Genomic DNA, 22,154 nt, shown 5'->3' on the forward strand with positions numbered 1-22,154 from the left:
AAGCGTCGTCAGGCAGGCTGGGTCAATATCAATAGGGCAGGTAGGTACAGGGGGAGCAAGCGGAGATTGGTCGGGGTCACAGGCCAGGTTCAGCAGGTAGCAAGCAGCGTAGTACAGAGGGTCAGGCAGAGGGATGGTCAGGGTCACAAGCCAGGGATCAGAACAGGTAGCAAGCAGCGTGGTACAGAGGGTCAGGCAGAGGGATGGTCAGGAGCGAGCCGGGATCAGAGCAGGAGAAGTCAGCAGCGGTTCAGAAACAGGATGCAGGACAGAAACAGGATACAGGGCCCAGGACAAACACAACACCAAGGCAGAGTCTGTGGGTCTGGCCATCCCTTAAATACCCCAGCATAATCAGTTCCAGGTGTTAGCTGGCTGCAAAGTTGAGTCTCTGATTGCTGGGAGCATCCGCTGGCCAGCCCTGGTACTGCAGATCAAAAGGCAGGTGAGTCCCACCATTGCTGGCCAGTCCATTCCTGACACTCTGCACTACATGGGAAAGAACCTGGGCAATAGTCCAGTGGCTACTTTGGGAATGAAAGCTACAGCAGGATAAAAAAAGAAAAAATTTGTCTCATTCCCTTTTGAAACCCACAGGTGGGGCTTAGTCTTCTTTTCACATCTTTATTGTCCCCTGTTGGGAAACAATGTGAAATATTCTCAGAGAACTGAATTACTGAAGTTCTATAGAGAGTCAGTTTGTCTAAATGAAGGGGATGATTTGCTATCTGTCTAACTCATAGAACTCCTGGAATCGTTTGTAATGTATTACCGTAAATGTTATTTGTTCTAAAAAAAAAGGATGTGTGCATATCCCAAAGCATTTAAAGTTTACAAAATGTAAGCAAAGAAAAAAAAAAAAACACCCACAATAAAATGAACCCAAGCTATTATAGTTTACCTTTAAACTTTAAGGGATATATTTATACAATAGTGAATGTAGCTTTCAAACATTCTGGTGGTGAATGAATCACTATAATTTAAAACACATGCACCAGGAAGAGTTACCTGCACCTCAGTAATGCTTTGCAACACCGTTAAAACATGGCTATCAGGTTTAGAAGGGCTAATAGTGGGGGTGTTTGGATAAGTCAACCTCCTCGCTATAAAAAAGGGGCACAGAGAAGCTAAGTTGTAGGGATAGGAGAGGCAGAGCTGACAAACTGCATATTAGTTTCTAATTTATGGGTGGGCAGCACAAGAAAACACAGGTCAGGGATCCTAACTCAAATGGCAGTCAGCAGCACCTTGCAAATGAAGCTGGCATCAGTGTAGACCTGAACATCCACCTGGTAGGCTTGCAAATGTATAAACAGAAGCAACAACTTAGCAATTTTGTGAATCAGAGACACCCATAGAGATGATGGAGAGTGCTTTAGGAGGAAAAGAAGAACCCAATTCCCCAATGAATGACTTGCCTAATCTACCTGACACCGGTGGAACAACAAGCAGGAAGCCCCCTGAGAGAACCCTCAGAGAGTAAAAGGCAATCTGATTGCCAAAAGGCAGCCATAGCCAAGAAGTAAACACTTACAGAATGAACCGTGTTATCAGGAAACTGGTACTGCTAATGCTCATTTCCGTGCAGCTAATGCTCATTCCTGTGCAGCTAATGCTCCTACACATGTACCAGCACACAGACGAGCTTGGGCTAATATCCAGCATGCACTGACATGTAGGCATATTTCTGTGCACCAGCGAGCACTGGTATGCACGTCCTCCCGCACTAGCACCAAGCTGCCTATTTAAAGGAGATTCTGCTGTGTGCTAATCTCTGGATGTTCTTCAGCTCCCCGTGATCCATGTGCTTGTGTTCCTGTTTATGTTGACTGATCTTCCGTTGCTGATCTGGCTTGTTCCTGACCTTGCTCTGTAGATTCTGGATTCTGACCTCTGCCTGATCTCTTGGTACTGACCTTGGCTTGCTACTGGATTCTGACCTCTGTCTGATCTCATGGGACTGACCTTGGCTTGCTACTGGACTTTACTCTGCCTGCTCTGTACCGACTCTTGCCTGCTTCCTGACCATGCTGCTGTCTCACTGTGTATGACCCTGGCTGACCTTGACTATGTCCCTGACTGTAGCAGTCATTTGCTATCAAACTACCAACACCTGTGCTTCTTTGAGCATTGTCTGTCATCACATTCAGTGGTGATCAGACCACAGCCACATGGGAAGCCCTCTCGTCAATTCGGCCTCCAACCAAAGCATGTGATGCGTGTCCAAACAAAGAGAAAACTCTTTAAGGTGTTTCAGAGCAGGGAAGAAAAAAATGAAGGATAGAGTGTTGGCTTAGGCAGAAAGAACCAAAACCACCAAGGGAAAAGGAAGCCTGAGGCCTCAAAAAACATTATCTATGAGCCATCTTGGGAATGGTTCCTTGCACAAAAAGACAACCAGCTCTGATATGCTCCAAACAGAGCTAAGTGCAACAAGGAAAACAACCACGTGCATAAGGTCAGCCAAGATTATATACCAGATAGGCTCGCAAGGTGGCCGATAAAAACCAGGTTAAGATTCCATGGAACCACGAGAGAACAACTGAGCCTTCACAAAGGATGGAGAAACCAGTGCTCACTAGAAAGGATTGCCAAAAGTATTGGAACACCTCTCCAAATCATTGGATTCAGGTGCTCCAATCACCTCCATGGCCACAGGTTTATAAAATCAAGCAAGTAGGCTTGCAAACTGCTTCTACAAACATTTGTGAAAGAATGGGTCACTCTCAGGAGCTCAGTGAATTCAAGCACAGTACCGTGATAGATTGCCACCTGTGCAATAAGTCCATCTGTGAAATTTCCTTGCTACTAAATATTCCACGGTCAACTGTTAGTGGTATTATAACAAAGTGACAGGAACTGGGAACAACAGAAACTCAGCCACTAAACGGTAGGCCACTTAAAATGACAGAACGGGGTCAGCGAATGCTGAAGCACACAGTGCACAGAAGTCGCCAACTGTCTGCAGAGTCAATAGCTAAAGACCTCCAAACTTTGTGTGGCCTTCAGATTAGCACACAAGTGCATAGGGAGCTTCATGGCAGGGGCAGACTGACCATTCGAGCACTCGGACACTGCCTGAGGGCCCGGGGTCAGTAGGGGACCCCTTAAAATGCCTCTGGTACCTTTTATAGGCTTTTTTGGGTGTGTTTTGAGTGTGGGCAAAGACACAGGAGCCCCATGATCACCAATTGCCCAGGGGCCCCATGAGTTGTCAGTGCCCCTGCTTCATGGAATGGGTTTCCAAGGCCGAACAGCTCCATCCAAGCCTTACATCACCAAGTGCAATGCATAGCTCTTGTATGTTTGCTCATGTCTATGTAAACTTGGTACATACATCAGCACAATCAGCTGATCCCCTTGACAATGTCTGTTGAGATACATCAGGGCTGGGCGGAGATTTGTGCTGACGTCACCCATATCTGGAGCCAGCAGCAGCAGCAGCAGCAGCAGCGTTTTACTGCATTATTGCATTGATTGATGTTTGTAAGTAAAAATATAATTTTCTATTAAAACATTTGTCGTATTACACTATTTGGCGTCTCATCTTTTTGGCTAAGCTTTTTAGCGGAGATGTGTGACATCTGTACCTTATGCTAAAAAAGCAATTAAGCAAGACATATACAGTACAGCTCTATGCTATATTAGGCCACCTATAATTTGGGGTCTATCAATTTGATAAGAGGCAGTGTGTTTTGTGGTGGTGGGAACATGTGTCACCTGGTCATATATCTTGATGAATATCGTGAACATGGTTATTCATATAAACACTCATTTTGTTCACCTAGAAAAAATTTTTATGGACTTGTTTGGATCACATTCACTTTGGTGATTTATTCACAGCCACTGATAATATTTATTGTTTTATTATGGTTCATTGGGAGTGAAGAAATGCTATAAGAATGATTTTAAAAAAATATATTTTAATTGTTCATTTTTACAATTTAGAAAATGCAAAGTGAGCGAACAGAAGAAACATCTAAATCAAAGCAATATTTGGTGTAACTATCCTTAGGCTTCAAATCAGCATCAATTCTTACACTTGCACACTTTGTAAACTTGCACAAAGTCAGGAATTTTGTAGAATTAAAGTCAGGTGTATGATAAACCAATTATACCAAGCAAGGGTAATGATCATCAATTGGGGCAGCACAGTGGCTATATGGTTAGCACTTCCACTTGGCAGTATTTGGGTCGTTGGTTCGAATCCCAACCACGGCACCACCTGCCTGGAGTTTGCATGTTCTCCCTGTGCCTGCGTGGGTTTCCTCCGGGTACTTCAGTTTTCTCCCACACTCCAAAGACATGCTGGTAGGTTAATTGGCTCCTGTCCAAATTGGCCCTAGTATGTGTATGTATGAATGTAAGTTAGGGACCTTAGATTGTACGCCCCTTGAGGGTTAGGGACTGATGTAAATATACAATATATATGTAAAGCGCTGCGTAAATTGACGGCGCTATATAACTACCTGAAATAAATAAATAAATAAATACATTTCATATGCAGGCTGAAATACAGTCATTAATTGAAACAGAAATAGCTGTGTAGGAGGCTTAAAACTGAGCAAAGAACGGTCAAGCTCAGCTACTAAGGTAAGGTTGCGGAAGTCAGTTTCAAGTCACAGGTCATAAACCATGCCAAGATTGAGCACAGCAACAACACACAAGGTAGTTATGCTGCATCAGCAAGGTCTCTCCCAGGGAAAGATTTCAAAGCAGACTGGGTTTTCAAGGTGTGCTGTACAAGCTTTTTTGAAAAAGCAAACAAAATAGAGCAACGTTGAAGACCGTAGACACAGTGGTAAGCCAAGGAAACTAAATGCAGCGGATGAAAGACACATTATGTTTACTTCCAGTAGACATTAGAATATGTCCAGCAATGCCAAAAGCACAGAATTGGTAAAAACCAGTGAGACCCAGGTACACCCATCTATTGTTCGAAGAAGTCTAACCAGAAGTGGTCTCCATGGAAGAATTACAGCCAAAAAGCCATACCTCTGATGTGGAAGCAAGGCTAAATGACTCAACTATGCACAAAAACATAGGAACTGTGGTGCAGAAAAATGGCAGCAGGTGCTCTGGACTGATGAGTAAAAATTTGAAATATTTGGCTGTAGCAGGAGTTTGTTTGCCGAAGGACTGGAGAGTGGTACAGTAATGATTGTCTGCAGGCAACTGTGAAGCATGGTGGAGGTTTCTTGCAATTTTGGGGCTGCATTTCTGCAAATGGAATTGGAGATTTGGTCAGGATCAATGGTTTCTTCAATGCTGAGAAATACATGCATATATTTATCCATTATGCCATACCATCAAGAAGATGTGTGATTGGCCCCAAACGTATTCTGCAGCAGGACAATGTGGTAACATGGTTACCTGAAATTGAAGCAGATCTAAATGAGAATTAATGCCCATGAAGAGGGAAAAGGTGTAGTTGAAATCCCATCTTTCAGGTAACTAATGCTACATAGATGTCAGGAATGGACTAGCCAGCAATGGTGGGACTCACCTGCCTTTTGATCTGCAGTACCAGGGCTGGCCAGCGGATGCTCCCAGCAATCAGAGACTCAACTTTGCAGCCAGCTAACACCTGGAACTGATTATGCTGGGGTATTTAAGGGATGGCCAGACTTGCAGACTCGGCCTTGGTGTTGTGTTTCTCTTGGGCCCTGTATCCTGTTCCTGCTCTCTGTTCCTGTCTGATTCTCTGCTACCTGTTCTGATCCCTGGCTTGTCTGACCATCCCTCTGCCTGACCCTCTGTACTACGCTGCCTGCCACCTGTTCTGATCCCTGGCTTGTGACCCTGACCATCCCTCTGCCTGACCCTCTGTACTACGCTGCTAGCTACCTGCTGAACCTGGCCTGTGACCCCGACCAATCTCTGCTTGCTCCCCCTGTACCTACCTGCCCAATTGATATTGACCCGGCCTGCCTGACGACGCTTGCTTGTATGTACTGTTATCTGTGGGTGGTTGGTTTGGTTTGTTTGCACTGTATTATGTTTAGTATTGCACTGCGTTTATGTTTGTATGGTTAGTGTTAATAAATTATATTGTTTATAACATATCTGAGGTCTGCGTTTCCCTGCGTCAGCCACACACCTCTGGTCACACCTGGGAGCCCTGACAATAGATGTGCAGTCCACCATCCATTGTTAATATTTTCCTAAATTTTCCACCTGCCAAGAGATCACTAGGGGGGCCTTTTGCTTCAGCGACACTGAAGAAGTCCTCTGAAAAGATTGTTTTTAACTGACAAGTGGTTATAAGCTTCTGCTGTATTTTTTTTTCTCCCTGAAGAAGATTCAAATTGTGAATTGAAAGGTGTTGGGGCTATATCAATTTTGGAGATAATTCTCCTGAGTACAGATGAAGCGGTTTCTGCTGTTATTGATATTTACATTATGTATATACCTTGTTGTCATTTCATATATGATATTTGTTTTATCTATTTTTAAGATAATAAATAAAATGTATTGTTTAATCATGGTGCTGTGAAAGTCCTTTTATCAAAAAAGTATGCCTATAGATTTGCCTTCATTATAGGGATGTGGCACCATGTGTATTTGAGCTTGAAGACCAGTATTTAAACATATTCTATTTCTTAAAGCATTCTTAACTTACAGCATTCACCCCAACCTAAAACTTTTGCACAGTAGTGTATGTACAGTATGTATTGGTGTTTTTTCCATGTTGTTCTCAAAGCTGCATACAATTGATCATCTCCCTGCTAATATTTTTAAATAAACCAATACCATTAGTAAATGTCTCTTGTATTCATAGTTTTCTTTGCCATTTTTGGATGTTAGCTTACCTAGTTGCCCTTAAAAAAAAAAAATCACCAGAATTGATTTACAAGAGTTGAACACACACCGATTTTAATGTGAATTCACTGTAAATCAAACCTGCCGAGATTACTACATAAAGTGGTACTAAACTCCTAGTGGACACTTCTATTTACAGGTAAGCTTATAATAAAGCTTACCTGTAAGTACAAGGAATATCTCCTAAACATGCACCATTTAGGGGATATTACTTGTAGGTGTCCTGCAGCCAGAGACGTAAGGAACAGCATACCTGCACCGTTCCTTCAGAGCTCTGTGCCTGAGCTGAGACTCCCACATGCATCCTCAGGAGTGATGTAATCCCAGCTCGGCCATTCAAGTGGCCAGAGCCCACACACCCGGAGGGAAGACCAGGTGAAGATGAAAGCCCTGTCAGCGGTGACAATGCACTGCTGAAGGGCTTCATTTCAAGGTAAGTCTTTTGTAATGTGATGGTATGCAATGCAAACTAGCACATTATAACATTACCTCGCAGGGAGAAGATTTTTTTAAGAATATTTTTATTTTAAAGTGGAGTTCCACCCAAAAGGGGAAGTTCCGCTTTAATGATTGGTCCCCCGCTCCCCATTAAGGATTGGCACCTTTTGGGGAGCGAGTACCCGAATTTGACAGGTACCCGCTCCCACTTCCGCTGCAGTTGCCTAGGCGATCGGAAATGGAAGTTGTCCTCCTACCCTCCCTCCACGAACTCTTGTGGGACATGTGACAGGTGACACCGGGGCCATTCAGGAAGCACAGCGCTACTTGCGTATGTGCAGTGGGCACCCGGCTGTGAAGTCACAAGCTATCACAGCCGGGTGCCCACACTGAAGGTGCCTGGAATACAGGACGGCCGGAGAAACAGGCTGTGGCGTAGGCAACGCGGGATAGTGGGACAGGTGAGTGGCTGTTTTTTAAAAGACAGCAGCTACAGTTTTTGTAGCTGCTGACTTTTATTTTTTTACAGAGTGAGTGGAACTCCGCTTTAAGTAAACTTTACTAACGCTTTATAAACTAGTAGGCCTAGTATTTGTAAGAATTAAAAAGGGTGCTTTAATCTTGCATTGTCACTTGCAGAATATCTGTGCATCCATTAGATGCAACTCCTATTCTGAGTTGACTCACACCCAGCCTCTATTCCTGCGAGTACAGGACATTGTGGACACCCTGGCAATTCATACCCAGTGACACTTCACCTGTCTTAAAGCAGACATCTACCCAAAAGGGGAAGTTCTACTTTAAGCATTGATCCCTCGCTCCCATGAGGAATTAGCACCTTTGGGGAGCGGGTACCCGATTTTGGCCAGTACCTGCTCCCACTTCCGCTGCAATCGCATAGGCGATTGGAAGCAGATATTGTCGTCCTCCCCTTCCTCCCCATAGTCTTCTGGGACACGTGACAGGTCCCAGAAGACTACGGGACCATTCACAAGGTGCAGCGCTACTCGCGCTTGTGCAGTGGGCACCCGGCTGTGAAGCCGCAAGCTGTCACTGCCGGATGCCCACACTTAAGATGCCAGCACTGGGGAGCAAGGATGGCCATGAAACTGGCTGCAGTGAGCACACTGCTGGATCAGAGACAGGTGAGTGGATGTTTTTTTAAAGTCAGCAACTACAGTTTTTGTAACTCCTGACTTTATTTGGCTTTGACTAGAGCTCCTCTTTGAGACTCTTCCCCTTGTGACCGAACATTTGATGTACAGAGTTCATATCTGGACATCAAAGGGATAGCAATCATAAATCTACCTGCTGGATAACCATATTTCATTTATATTGCTATTACAGGTGGTTATACCCACACTATGTCCAACAAAAGTGCTTGCTTTTATTCTTTGTTTTAAAAAAATAAAACTTTCAAGCAAAAAAAAATACTTTTCCACGTTATAATAACTTAAAATGCATACTCTCAGAAAAAGCCCTACAGATTCCTTTTTATAAGAAACAGAACAAAGTTTTCTTAAAAAACAGTAATATGCATACATAAAGAACATCAGAGTAAGTATTTCCATAATACATACAGTATTTGTTTATATTACTAAACTGCAATGTATTACAGAGCCATTGTTGAATGATTTCAAAACTTTACTTATAGTCAATGCAATAGTTGAGTCTTGTGCTGTGTTAGCAATCTTGTGCCATGTTAGCAATCGATTAATGCAGAAAGTTTGGATTTTAAGTGGTGCCCTTTATTGGCCAGCTTAAGTTTGCAAGCATCGGGATGTTCTTTAAAAATAGAAAACAATACATGTATACAGTATACATCTCAATGAAAACAGATGCTGTGCTGATTTTCTTTAAAAAAAGTAATTCACAAAAAATATTTATAGAAATAAACTAATTGTGTGGCCACTTTGTGGCCATTGTAGACTTTGTGCACATTTATTATTTTGACACACTTATATTATTGTGTTTGAACACACACTCACAAATTTACAGTATATGTGTTTTATGATGATATTTATTCATGGCAAATGATTTAATCAGGTTAATGATTTATTTTTGATAAATTATTCACTCACGATGGTAGCCAAACAATTAGTTTCCTTTCTATAAGTATTTTGTCAATTATTTTTTATTTTTTTTAAAGCAGTGCAGCATCTGTTTTCATTGAGATTATTGTACACATGTGGGAACCCATGATTGGCGCTAGCAGCAGCTGCCATTACTATTCACTTATCGTTTCTGAGGGTAGCTCAGGAGGTTTAAACACATTTATACTGTATACGTTTGGTACTCTTGTAATCAGTACCGAAAAGGAGAATATGTTCAGAGTTATAAACAGCAAGTAGGAAAAAAATTGAAGGACTTTTTTTTTTCTTTAATAAGTAAATATTGAAAAAAATATATCTTTTAAAGTATGCTGCCAAAAGACAGCCACATCTCTCAAAAAAAAAAGAAAAAGTATAACCAGGCAAAATAGTATAAGGTTTTTAGCAGTTGAACCTGCACCCTGCAATACTGAAATTTTGCTCTGATGGCAAATAAAATACTTTTTACAGCTGTCATAAGAAAAGTATGGACGCTGCCATTGCTGCCCCCTCCTTTGAAAGTGTTAGCTTCTGGCTGTCATTCTGGCTTCATCTCCAACAAATATAGACACAAAGAATTTCAGTTTACTGACACTATATATTTTTCTTACAAACAAAATCCCTTTTAATCCATTTTTTTTCCATAACTGCCATTAAATGGGGAGCCATACATGTTGGTGTATGGTGTACAGTATGTCCAGTGATACCGTCATGTATTTAGCTGAAAATACTCAAACCAGTGTATTATTTAGCCATACATGTTCTCCAGGACTGCACACCGATGTAGTGAATCACAAAACAAATTATCACAAAATGGCTTCTACTGACTCTCCACCTGATTTTGTGAAATGCAGAAATTGTAACTGGCAGCCTGGCCCGGATTTATTTGTATAAACATCAAAGTATTGTATATAGTGTACCTCCAAAGCTTTAGCAAAAAAAAAAAGGTAAACTATGAATGTGCTGCTTAGTATAGTAGTTACAGTGCATTGAAGCATGAACACGAAATATAAGAAGTTTACATTATCACTAATCAGTGTAACTTACCAGAAACTATGGTGTAGACAATTGTTCTAGGACGACCTTTGTCTTGATCAATAGCTGTTATCATCCTTACCGTTGTTCCCTTTCAAGAGAAAAAGATTCATTATTGATTAAATTCTCGGAAACAATTTCCAAAAATTAATTACAGGAGCTCTGCAGTAACATGAGCACATGGGCATTTCATGCATTTTTAAATTCGAAAGCATAAAACTAGTCCACTTTTATTAGTCATCACGATCCATTAAGTCAATGTTTAAAAAAATAATAAAACATTTAAAAAAGTTGGGTGATGCATACTGCACATTGATAATTGACTGCAATTACCATGCACACAATACTTAAATTTCAGATTACCAATACAACAAATGGAAGAGGAAGAAATGTAAGACGGTGAAACCTTGGCAATTATGATTTTTTTTTCTTGTTCTTTTGGTGCATCAAGGCATAAAGTGCACCTGTCAGCAAAACATGAACTTTAAATCAACTGGGCTAAAACAGGAACTGAAAACTACCCAGTCTCAAACCAGTCACTGCCAGGGGCGGACTGACAACTCATGGGGCCCCCGGGCAATAGGGGATCATGGGGCCCCTGTGTCCTTGCCCAAACTCAAAAAAGCCTATGAAAAAGTTACCAGGGGTATCTCATGGGGACCCTACTGACCCCGGGCCCTCGGGCAGTGCCCGGGTTTCCAAATGGTCAGTCTGCCCCTGGTCACTGCTCTCTGTTAAAAGCCACTGCAAATGTTTTCTGAGACTTCAGCAGAGAAGGCTCTCTCTCCTGCCTTGTCACTGATCTGCCATGACCTACTGCAACCTCTTCCTAGATTTGAATGGAGATGATATTTTGCCTTTCCTCTGACATGTATCAGTGATTTCTGCATGGCAGACTGCATGTCATTTGTAGGGGGGATGGTTATAGAAGGGGATAAGGGCTTATGATTTAGGGCTTATTACAATTTGCATATCAATAACAATGTTGCTTAGTTTGCTTAACTTGCATGCTTTGGATAAAAGAGGTATGTGAGAAAGCGGATAGAGCAGATTGTTGTGGTACCACTATATCTACATGCTTGTTGAATGTAAAGGTTTACTTTAATCAGTCTTTCCCTAAAGCTTATAAAGATGTAGCCTTAAACAACTTGAAAGTATTGTGCAGATATTTCCCTCTGGATGGATATTGCTTGGAACAAAAGGCCTCCAAAAATAAATTTGACTATTAATGCTTTAAAGGGATTTGATTAGCATATGACTAGCCATCAAATTGACTTCCATTTTGCTACAGTCTCTTCTCTATAGACCAGGAAATGCTGCAGATTCTTTTAAACAGCCACACAAACCAAACTCCAAGGCAAATGGTCATTGTGGGCACCTGCATTTGTTCACAGTTATAAAACATCAGACCAGTGCTGCTTGGTATTAGTACGGCTGAAGCTCCACTATAAAAAACAATGCTCTTTATAAACTGAATATGAGCAAGCACTTGGGACAAAGGATGTGCTGGTGTTCTTGATTGTCAGGTTTTCTATTCAGCACTAACCCCTGGAGGGGCTGCTGAGAATATGTCAAATCTTCCTTGTCCTTCTTAGCACAGAGTTTGCCTGCCCCAGACACAGTACCATGCACACCAACAACAAAGGCTCAGTCTAGGGGATTTTTTTCATGAATTTTATTGCAGAAATTTGAACGGGAGAGGATTTAAGGGTTCAAGATACTCCAAAACAATATCAGTAATCAATATGAAGACACATTTCTTAGATCCAGTCCATACAGTAACCCCTGGCACTCACTTCCCTTTAGCAGCAGGAACACCTGACAGTCTTAAAACCAGATCTTACTCACAATGTCCTTAGAGCTGTCTGCCACCCAGCTTCCGCATTACACTCTTCAGTGAGTGAGACAAAGATCCTTCTCCAGACCAAGACTTCAGAATGATTCCCCCTCAAGCATAAACTCCTTAACATTTATCTCCAGGCACCCACGGAGGCCCAGACTACAGCTCTTGTGTCACACTGGTTATCTCCCAGGGGCAGCAGTCCCATGAGAGGAAAAACCCTCCCTGTAGAGGGACGGACACTCTGCCCAGGCTTACCAAATATGTATTACATCCCTCAGCCACCTTTATGGAAGCACCCTCCCAGGGATTGGCTGAGCTATGATACATGGTCATAAATCAGTGTCTGACCCTCCTATTCCACTGAATACAGTGAACCCAAAAAACTAAACTTAGCCTAGCAGTGCTAAACATATTTTAAGAGGACAGTATCTATGGGAGGTCTGTTAATTAAGCCGTAATATCCATATCACAGAAAGTAGAAGTGATTGTCACTTATAATCAGTTAGTTTTTCCAGTAGGTAAAAAACTTGTATTCTCTCATCTTTGAACCAGTGGAAAAAAATAAAAGGACCGAAAGGCTGAATAGAAAAGTTTAAGAGTCAAGTAAACCAGTTTCTCCCACTCAAGAGGAATCAATAAAGTCAGTTGAGAAAAGGTATTTTGGATTCCCAGATAAAAGAAATCAATTGACTATTCAGGTTCCTAAAATTCTTCAATGGCAAGTAAATTTGGGATTGCCATAGAATGTATTACATTTTTGGGAGCCAAATCTTCTTCACTAGGTTTATTCTACATATTACACTACTTTGTCTCTAGAAAGGATACCCATTTTTTTAAAATATATATATTTAAGATGTGGATCCGAACTGAGAGGAATAATATTAAATAAAAGAATTAAATACCTAAATATTTGAAGGAACTAGTTCATTGTACAGGAAACGTACTGTACATTCTTTCTTTAGAAGTGAAAGTCTAAAGTATGGATAAGAGATTTGTTTGTGTTAACTGTATTGCTGTAAAACCTACTGAACTGATCTATAACATTTAAAGAAGTAAAAAGGTAGGGGCCAGGATCAGAACACTTAAGCAAAGTACTTTGTTCAAATGTAAATATTAAGTGTAAGGATGTTTTCCCTAGCAGCCTTGCTGCATTTTCTTTTACTTTCACTGTTATCTATTTGTTTTGCAGAGCATTGCACCTTGGGAGAATCTGTAGGATATCACCTGACAGTTAATATGTAGGAGAGGCTTTAGCGTCCTGTGTCAGGGGTGGATACAGGGAGTCCTATCTGTTTTGTCAGCTGGCCAACCCTTGTTGAGCTGGTCAGTTAGACATAGTGTTGACATAACAGAGTTGGAGTGTTGTGGAAGAGTTCTTTTGCACTCCTCCCTCCTAGGAGAGGGTGTCCTTTTTTTCCCTCCACCCCACTGGGGAGAGGATGGCTAAGGGCTGGAGTCCAAGCTTAAAGGTGATGCTGCTTTCTTTGTGAAGGCTACATTTTTGGTTTTTGAGGTCCCAAGGCTGGCGCTTGGGAATGAAGGGTATTGCCCATCTTTTTAAGGCAGTCTATGTGGGCCAAAAAGATATTTGAAGCTAGAGTCCTCACTGGAAAAGAGCAACACCCAAGCCTCTTGTGTTGTGGGTATGCCCGCTATAAGAATTTTTGCTCCTGCATGTTATGACCCACCCAGCGACAACAAGCTAAGGAGCTGTAGAAGCTCCCCTCCCCCCCGTGAGTTTTTGTTATTCTTTCTCTTTTATACTCCTGTCCTACTTGTCAACATAAAGTAAAGCACTGAAAACCACAAGTCTGGACCTGCATTTCTTTATAGTTGCAAGAGTAGGTAAATGATACACCCTTGGAACAAGATATTCCCTAGAGATGTCCCACTTACAAGCTACAGCTCTCCTGGGTGGAAGCACTAAAAATTTAAGAACTGCAGAAAGCCAAACTTGAAGTTCCCTCATAGCCGACGCTCAAGATCCCATTGCCCAGATGCTGCTACAGCGTCATGTATGGCAGCCTTTTTAAACCAGCGTGACATAGCACTCTAGGGTGCCTTCTGAATTCTTCAGGGATGCCTTGGCAAAATGCCTAAAATTGCCTAAGACTGCCCAAAAATTGTCTAACGGGGTCACGTTAGTTGTGTGGGAGAGAAACGTAGGGATAAGAGAACTGTAGTCAGTACCAGTATGCAAAAGTGTATTTGCTTTCTAAGACTAAATCACCTCTAATGTTGGGTGTCCTACTTCTGCAGTTGTTGCTGCATTATGTAAAACTATTAGCTTCATTTTTACGTTTAAGAATGGAGTGCCTTAAGATGTACAGAATTATCAATGGTTACTCAACTGAAAAAATTTGAGAAACACTGGTGTAGGGGGTCATCAAAGATGACTCCTTTCCCCCTTACAGAACAGTGTCTGGGAGAGTGTCATCTTACATGACCTTTCCCCCCAAAAACAACCTCCATTATACAGGTAATCCAATGATGCAAACTTTTCTTTTGATTATTTTGTGGCCAAACTAATTTATTTAAGGGTTTTAATTAGACAGGCACACACAAATGTTCTGAACACTTGTTTACATTGAAAAGTTTGTATGATACACCCAGAGTTACCAAATTTAAATGGACAAGCTCAGAATCAATGAGGATGCGCTATGTGTCAAGCACAAAGCACCCAAAAGCCAACTGTTATCACAAGGCATAGCTACGGGAGGCGGTGAAAAAGTTTATCCCTTTGTCAAAAGCTTTTGCAGTGACAAGAGACCTTGTTACTCTAGTGCCCACATTGCATCTTATTTAGATTCATGTACATATGTTTAATATGCAAAACTATTGACCTGCCAGATATGAACTTAGAGTAATCTGTATTAATTAGACAGGTGACAACTTGATTTAACTAACTGGCAAGGAGCTTTGTGAGAATCTAGATATGTTTGAAGAGAAATGCTTTTAAAACACTTTCTGAGCTTATGGATAAGTATAATTACTGCATTGAATTCCGAATGGTGCAACTTTTGCTGTTTAAAGGTGTGCAACATCAACAAATAAAATCTGGTTTCCAGAATGGCAACAAGCGTAAAGCAAATCATTCACTCATTCACAAAGTTATGTTGTGGGTAAGGGTAATTACAGCATAATCCTATTATAGGTAATAGGGTTGGAATTTGCTCAGTGAATGGAGGAAGATAGCCGTTAATTCAAACCTTTCCTATGACATATAAAACAGTAAGCATTATTTACCTTTATGAAAATACTAGTTTGGCTGCCTCTGGCATCAGTATTTTCAAATGCATTGTTCGTAAGCAAGCATGCAGATTAAAAAAATTGTCAAAGCCAGAGTTGCTTATCTGCATGTGTGCTGTGGCTCGGTGTCTCAAACACCTATACTTCAAACCCAACACAGGTATATTTTGGCAAAAAAAGTTAGCCAATAATGCAGAAGATCCCAATGCAGGAAAAGTAACTTTACAAACAAGTGGCTAGGTTTACATTTGTAAAAAGTTGTGTTAGGGTTAAAGAAATTAGTCAGTGTAAGGGTTAGTTTTTTGTATTTGGTTGGAATAAGGAAGGGGTTTGAACCTCTGCCTTTGAATGGGATAGGCACACAGCATGCACTGTGGTGAAAACAGCAACTACAACTATAGTCAAGTTCAGATTAAACTCCTTTTGTCCCCCATATCTTTCTATTGGCTACCAAGTGAAATGGGTGTTTTTAATGTCCTATAGCAAGCTGGGCAGCTCAACCATCAAAGGTGTGGTCAGTATTTTTATAATAGAATGCTATGGGTTTTGGTATCCAGGAATATATAGTCAATTTATAAATTAAGGAGAGCCAACAAGTTCATTTTTAGGAGTATGCAACAAGTTCCCTAATGTCTACTGTACTACAACATTTTAAATATAGTATGTGATCAATAAAAAGCAATCTGGTATACAACCATGGTTTACTATAAAATGTACTGTTTGTAATGTGAAATCTGTATGCAATAAATATGTGATAAATACTCCCTGTTAGTTGCATAGCTGAATTATTTGATGAGTTAGTCTTTTGACCTGCATGCCTCATTTGTGTCTTTGTTAATAAGCATTTTATTGAAATGAGCCGTCAGGTACAGATAGGATTCATTTATAATGGTAAACAAGTCCAGATATCAATGTTCATCAGGGGCAGACTGACCATTTGGAAACTCGGGCACTGCCCGAGGGCCCGGGGTCAGTAGGGGGCCCCATGAGATGCCTCTGGTACCTTTTTTCATAGGCTTTTTTGAGTTTGAACAAGGACACAGGGGCCCCATGATCCCCGATTGCTCGGGGGCACCATGAGTTGTCAGTCCACCCCTGCTGTTCATACAAATTAAAGAAAAGATTGCTTGCAAATGATTGGATCATAAGGTCAGCAAAGCTTCAGATCTTTCACTAGGCTAAGTGAAAATTCTCTTGCTAAGATAAAAATCCCCTTACAAAGTGTGCAGCCACCCACTCTTCCTTCCCCCATGTTTTTGAGACTATTAATATTCCTTATTTCTGTAAACTGATAGAATATCCCTTCATTGAGAAATTACTGCACAGCACACGTACAGTATATTCCCTCTTATACTGCTGTTTAAGGGACACTACAAATATGCCTAATTACCTAGCTGTTACACTTTTTTTTACTCAATACCACTATGTAGTGTGGATTTTTGTCAGTTATAGATAGCAGGTTTAGTTAGCTTGGAATACACTTGATATCCGCAGGTACTGGTAGGTAATAGAGATTTTCTCCTGCTTCCAAACACATCTTAGACACTTCTCTTCAGGTAGCCTGCATGATATTACAAAGAATGCTACATGTATACTTCCTTTTATTTATTTAGTATAAAACTGCAGTCCTTTACAGTGAATACAGACGTATTCGCATGCCCCTTCCATAGTTATACAGCCACACACTTGTGGCAATTTCAGTGGGGGATGATTAACTTGTCAGTTTGCCTTTTGGGCTATGGGAGGTTTCCACAGTAACATGCAGAGAAGTCCCTTGATAGAAATTAAACTTTGTACAATTTAAGTGCTATTTAAGAGTAATTTGTCTTGGGTCTCTACATTCTCCAAAATTGGTTTCAACACATAAATAGATACAAAATGACAAAATCTGAGGAGTCCTGTCTTTAAGTATAGAGTTGCAGAATTAGCATTAGTACATCCAAAAACTCCATGGTGTGTAAAGCAAAATGTTAATGAATGCATTGTTCAAGCCACTTATTTCTACTGCTAGTCCATTTTGTAGTTTTTCAGAGAGCAGCTGAATGTGCATTTTCATTCAGTAAATAAAATGTCATGTTTGGAATTTGCATGCTAAATTATCAGAAAGGCAAGGAAGACAGTCAGACGTGGTCACTCTGATACAGAGATGCACTTCATCACCTCCTCACTGAAAGGTCACTTTAACCCAATGCTTTAGAAAAAACAGGTTCCGAAACCATTTAACCTAACGCCAGACAGTAAAAGCCATTTGAATCTATCCATGTATTAGTTAACAAAACCATTACCTGATTTTTAAAAGAAAGTAATGTAAAAACTCATAGTGAATGGTCATAGTGTTTTATAATTCCCTGTACAGCAAAACTCAGGGGCAGGGAGAGGGAGGACCGGCAAAAGAAGTCAAACAAATGTGTTGCAGTGCATTTTTGCTGACAGGAGGATGATCTCATTTGTATGCTGCTCTTACGTCACTGTCAAACCACGAGAGGCACGGAGGTGCCCTAACTGTACAATCTAACGGCATTATTTAAGTTATGTCACCAGACTGGTATTATTCTGTGTGCAAATCTTATGACAAAATGGACAGAAATACAAATCCTTTGGAAGGTATATTAGCTGCCAGACCTTTATTTATTTAATACAGATGCTTATATAGCATTGACAATTTACTCAGCATTATATTTAGACAGGAGCCAGTTAAACTACCAACTTGTCTTTGGAGTGTGGGAGGAAACCCATGCAGGCACAGGGAGAAAATGCAAACTCCAGGCAAGTAGTGCATTGGTTGGGATTTGAACCAGTGACCCTAGTGCTGTCAGGTGGAAGTGCTAACCATTTAGCCATTGTGCTGTATTTTATCTGTGTATTTAGTGGTTTTCATGGAGTTCTGCTTTAAAGAATATCTATAGTCATTACCCCCTCCCCCCTTGTCAGTCTACATTACTAATAGATATGCAACCTGTACCCCAATATTTTGAAGCTGCCTCCTACATTAGTAAATCACAGGGAAAAAACTGGAATAAGGGCCGCCATCTTGGCTTTCCCTTGAACCAGCCTGTAATGAAGGAACATGTATATTTCAAAATCCCAGACAGAAGTTTGGTTGTGGAAGGGAAGGATCAGGGCATTTAAATCAAAGGAAAGGGGGGAGGCTCCATTCAGAGGGTTAATTAAACTGGAATGCATGTTATAAAGCACATCCTAAGCCATGGAAAATTTGTTTAGATACAGTTTTTTGTAATTGCATTGGCTGAAATAAAAGAAAATACTTTCAGATGTCAATAGGATAAACAGCTCTAATTTGAGTACAAGTACAGTGGCAGTCTCTAAAAAGTTATTTCTTTGGAAATCTTCTAGGAATCCTACACCAAAGGTGAACACTTTTGCGCTTGATATAAGTAACAACAAACACTGGAATATTGATTTGGGGTTTTATTATCTTTAAATGGGGAAATCAAATGCATTCAAAATGTATAAAATATATAAAATGTCAATCCTGCATAAAGTATTTTACTTTTGAACTTGAGATTTAACAATGATGTTTTTCTTTGGTAAGCCTTGTATACACCAGGCAGACATTGAGTACTATATAGGTATACTTCAGGGCTAAACAATTAATATTGGATCCAAGACATACTAACCAGCCTCACCTTTCTATTCCATAAAGTGAATACATCTTCCAGCATATTGATTTCCTCTCACCACCTTCTATTCTCATAAATTCTGAGAATCATCTATCAACACACACTGAAGTAAGGCAAAAGAACAACTATATATTTTCTCTCAATACAAGTAGAAGAAAGGTGCAGCAGATGGACAGCAGAGTAATCAGTGACACCTTGCTGTTCACTACAGCATTCCACCTGATGCAAGATGCACCCCTGAAGAAGGTTAAAAGGGTCAAGAATAATCTTGTACTATGAACAACACTGGTCTTTATTCTGTGTAGCTAAAGATTCAAAGCTCCATGGCAAAAGTACCTTTACCATTTTATTTACATCAGACACTGGGGTCTCTCAATTTTATTAAACACAGATATGCATATCAGTATTTTTTATTATGTGTAACTATTCAATCCTTTATTTCTAATTAAGACTCTTTGTACATAAAGAAAATAGTCACTATGTTTCTCCCATCATACCCATACAATATAGATTAGTATGAAATGGTCTGTTCCTATGACACACACTTTACATTCACACTACAGTGGCCAGATACAGTAGTTTTATGAATGCCTAGACCCTTTTAGTTTTTTCATGAAATATCTTGATTTCATGCATTTTTTGCATTTGCAATTATATAAAACCCTGATTCCACAAAAGTTGGGACAGTTTGTAAAATCTATAACAGACTGCAGTGATTTGCAAATCTCATAAACCCATATTTCATTCACAATAGAAAATAGAAAACTTTTTAAACTGAGAAATGTACCATTTTAAGAAAAAAATAGGGTAATTTTGAAATTTATGGGAGCAACACATCTCAAAAAAGTTGGGACAAGGCAACAAAAAGCTAGCAAAATTGTCAAACAACTTTAGTATAATGTTCCTCAACATAAAGCTGCAAAAACCTTAAATATATTATCGTCTACAGTACATGATATCATCAAAGAATCTGGAGAAATCTCCATGACCAAGGGAAAAGACTGAAACGTAATATGGGATGTCCATGATCCTTTGGGCCCTAAGACAGCACTGCATTAAAAACAGGCACAATTCTGTGATAAACCTCACTGCACTGGACTCAGGAATACTTGCAAAAATCACTGAACACAGTTTGCTGTGCCATCCAAAAATTAAAATTAAAGCTGTATCTTGCAAAATGGAAGAAATATCTAAACATGATTGAGAAATGCCACCATCTTCTCTGGGCCAAATTTCATTTAAAATGGTCTGTTACAAAGTGGAAAACTGTTCTGTGGTCAGATGAATCAAAATATGGCAACCATGTGTGCCACATCCTTAAAAGAGAAGAGGGACCTTCTGGCTCATTATCAGTTCAAAAGCCTGAATATGCAATAGATAGATGCATATATTTCCTTGGTTTTCATGGTGAAAGAAAGGTGTAAAAAAAAAGTATTTGTCTTCTTTTGTTTACTGCTGACAGCAACCTATAATGCACAACTGGTGCTGCAAGAGGTGACTGCTGCTCCAAATCCTTCTTCTCAAACCCAGATGATATCAGAGATGGCGTTTCTGAATTTGCCATGTAATCAGAATACAGAAGCATTGTTTAAACTGTTGTGTATAATCTTCTTCAAAAGAATTCAAATCAAGTTTCCTTCAGAAAAATTTTAAGTACCTAAACTATCATGATCATGGCTTTTGAAGAAACATAAAATGCTTTTGGATCAACTGAGCTGGAAAATAAATTGTATCACATTAACTCCAAGTAGTTTGCTTTCATTGATGGCTAACACAATGCTGTACTTATACAGAAAAATGCTGTCTGTAGTCCATGTGACCTCATTCCTAGATACTGGCATGTCATGAACTTCATGCATGTAAACAAACTTTAGTGTGATACATTGTATATGCAACTTCAGCTAGAACAGATGCTTGAAAAAATGCAAATCTTATGCAGGAATGACTGATTCAACATTAAAGTGATAAGTGTTTTTAAATATAAAATAACTGGATGAGATCCAGAACCCTTTTCAACACCATGGAACCTTCTATCAGCAACTCCCCTTAACACTCATGTTTTCATAGGCCATAAATCCCCAGTTACTGACCTTTGCACAGCTGGGAATTGCTGGATCTGGTATCCACCAGCGGTCTTGTAAATCACTAAAGGGATTGTGGTTTCAAAGCTTCCATTATAACAGAGAAAGGTAATTATTGTTAAAGAAGGAGGCTCAGAATGAAAAATAAAAAGACAATGAAGGGCTATAAGGCAAGAAAAAATAATTGTGATGCAGAGCTCCAGTCTGAGAATATATTGCACTTTAATTCACTGTTCCAGAAGGAAAGATATGAACTCCAAATCCTTCACTGGCAAACGAGACTATTTCTCCATTTAAAAGACTGGGTGAAGGTGTCTCTCTATCTGACAGTATGCTGGTTGCCTGTCAAACACAGGAAAGCAGTTCAGAATGATAAGTGGAAGACGACCGTGCTGTACATTTTAAAGGCAGAGACGAAGACAACAAACTGTTTTTTTGTACATCTCCAAAGACTTTATTTAAGTCTGAAATGCATTATACATCCTTTGGGAGGCTATAAATAGTACTTCTGCAGCTCATTTCCTATGTTCTGATCAGTACTGTAAAAACTATCATTGCAGAGACAAGTGTAAATGAATCAAGTCATTGAAAATAAAGTAGGTAAAACATGAGAAATCTGTCTTCATGAGACATGTGGATCAACACATAACATGAGTAAATCATTGCAGAGTAAATACCCGGCTTAATGCAGCAAGCTCATATTTTGCCAAAAGAGCAGTAGCTTGTTAAAGAATACATATTTGTCTGTAGAACTGTTTGGGCTTCCTAAGAATGAGCAGAACTACAAGAAATAAAAGTGTAATTATTATCTTCTACTGTGTACTCTTCCAGGATTGAATGCTAAAGAAGAGGCTACAGTAACTGCAAGAAGAGCCTAGGCTAACAGCTTTATATTTTCACCTAAAACAACATTTCATTGACTTGTAGTAAAATAATATGTTCAGTGTCACAAGTC

General features: G+C 40.0%; 1 protein-coding gene across 3 annotated transcripts in view; it reads right to left on the minus strand.

Moving 5' to 3' along the window:
* CDH23 (cadherin related 23) overlaps positions 1-22,154 on the minus strand; it is a 1,300,862-nt gene that overhangs the window by 711,324 nt on the left and 567,384 nt on the right. For all 3 annotated transcript variants that reach the window (XM_089677099.1, XM_089677097.1, XM_089677098.1), the window contains exon 9: positions 10,398-10,476. In XM_089677099.1, coding sequence (XP_089533225.1) covers positions 10,398-10,476 — 79 coding nt within the window. The remainder of the gene's footprint in view (positions 1-10,397; positions 10,477-22,154) is intronic.

This window comes from Staurois parvus, unplaced genomic scaffold (genome assembly GCF_062004578.1).
Source record: "Staurois parvus isolate SC_StPar_1 unplaced genomic scaffold, SC_StPar_1.0 ptg000177l, whole genome shotgun sequence".
Taxonomy (NCBI): domain Eukaryota; kingdom Metazoa; phylum Chordata; class Amphibia; order Anura; family Ranidae; genus Staurois; species Staurois parvus.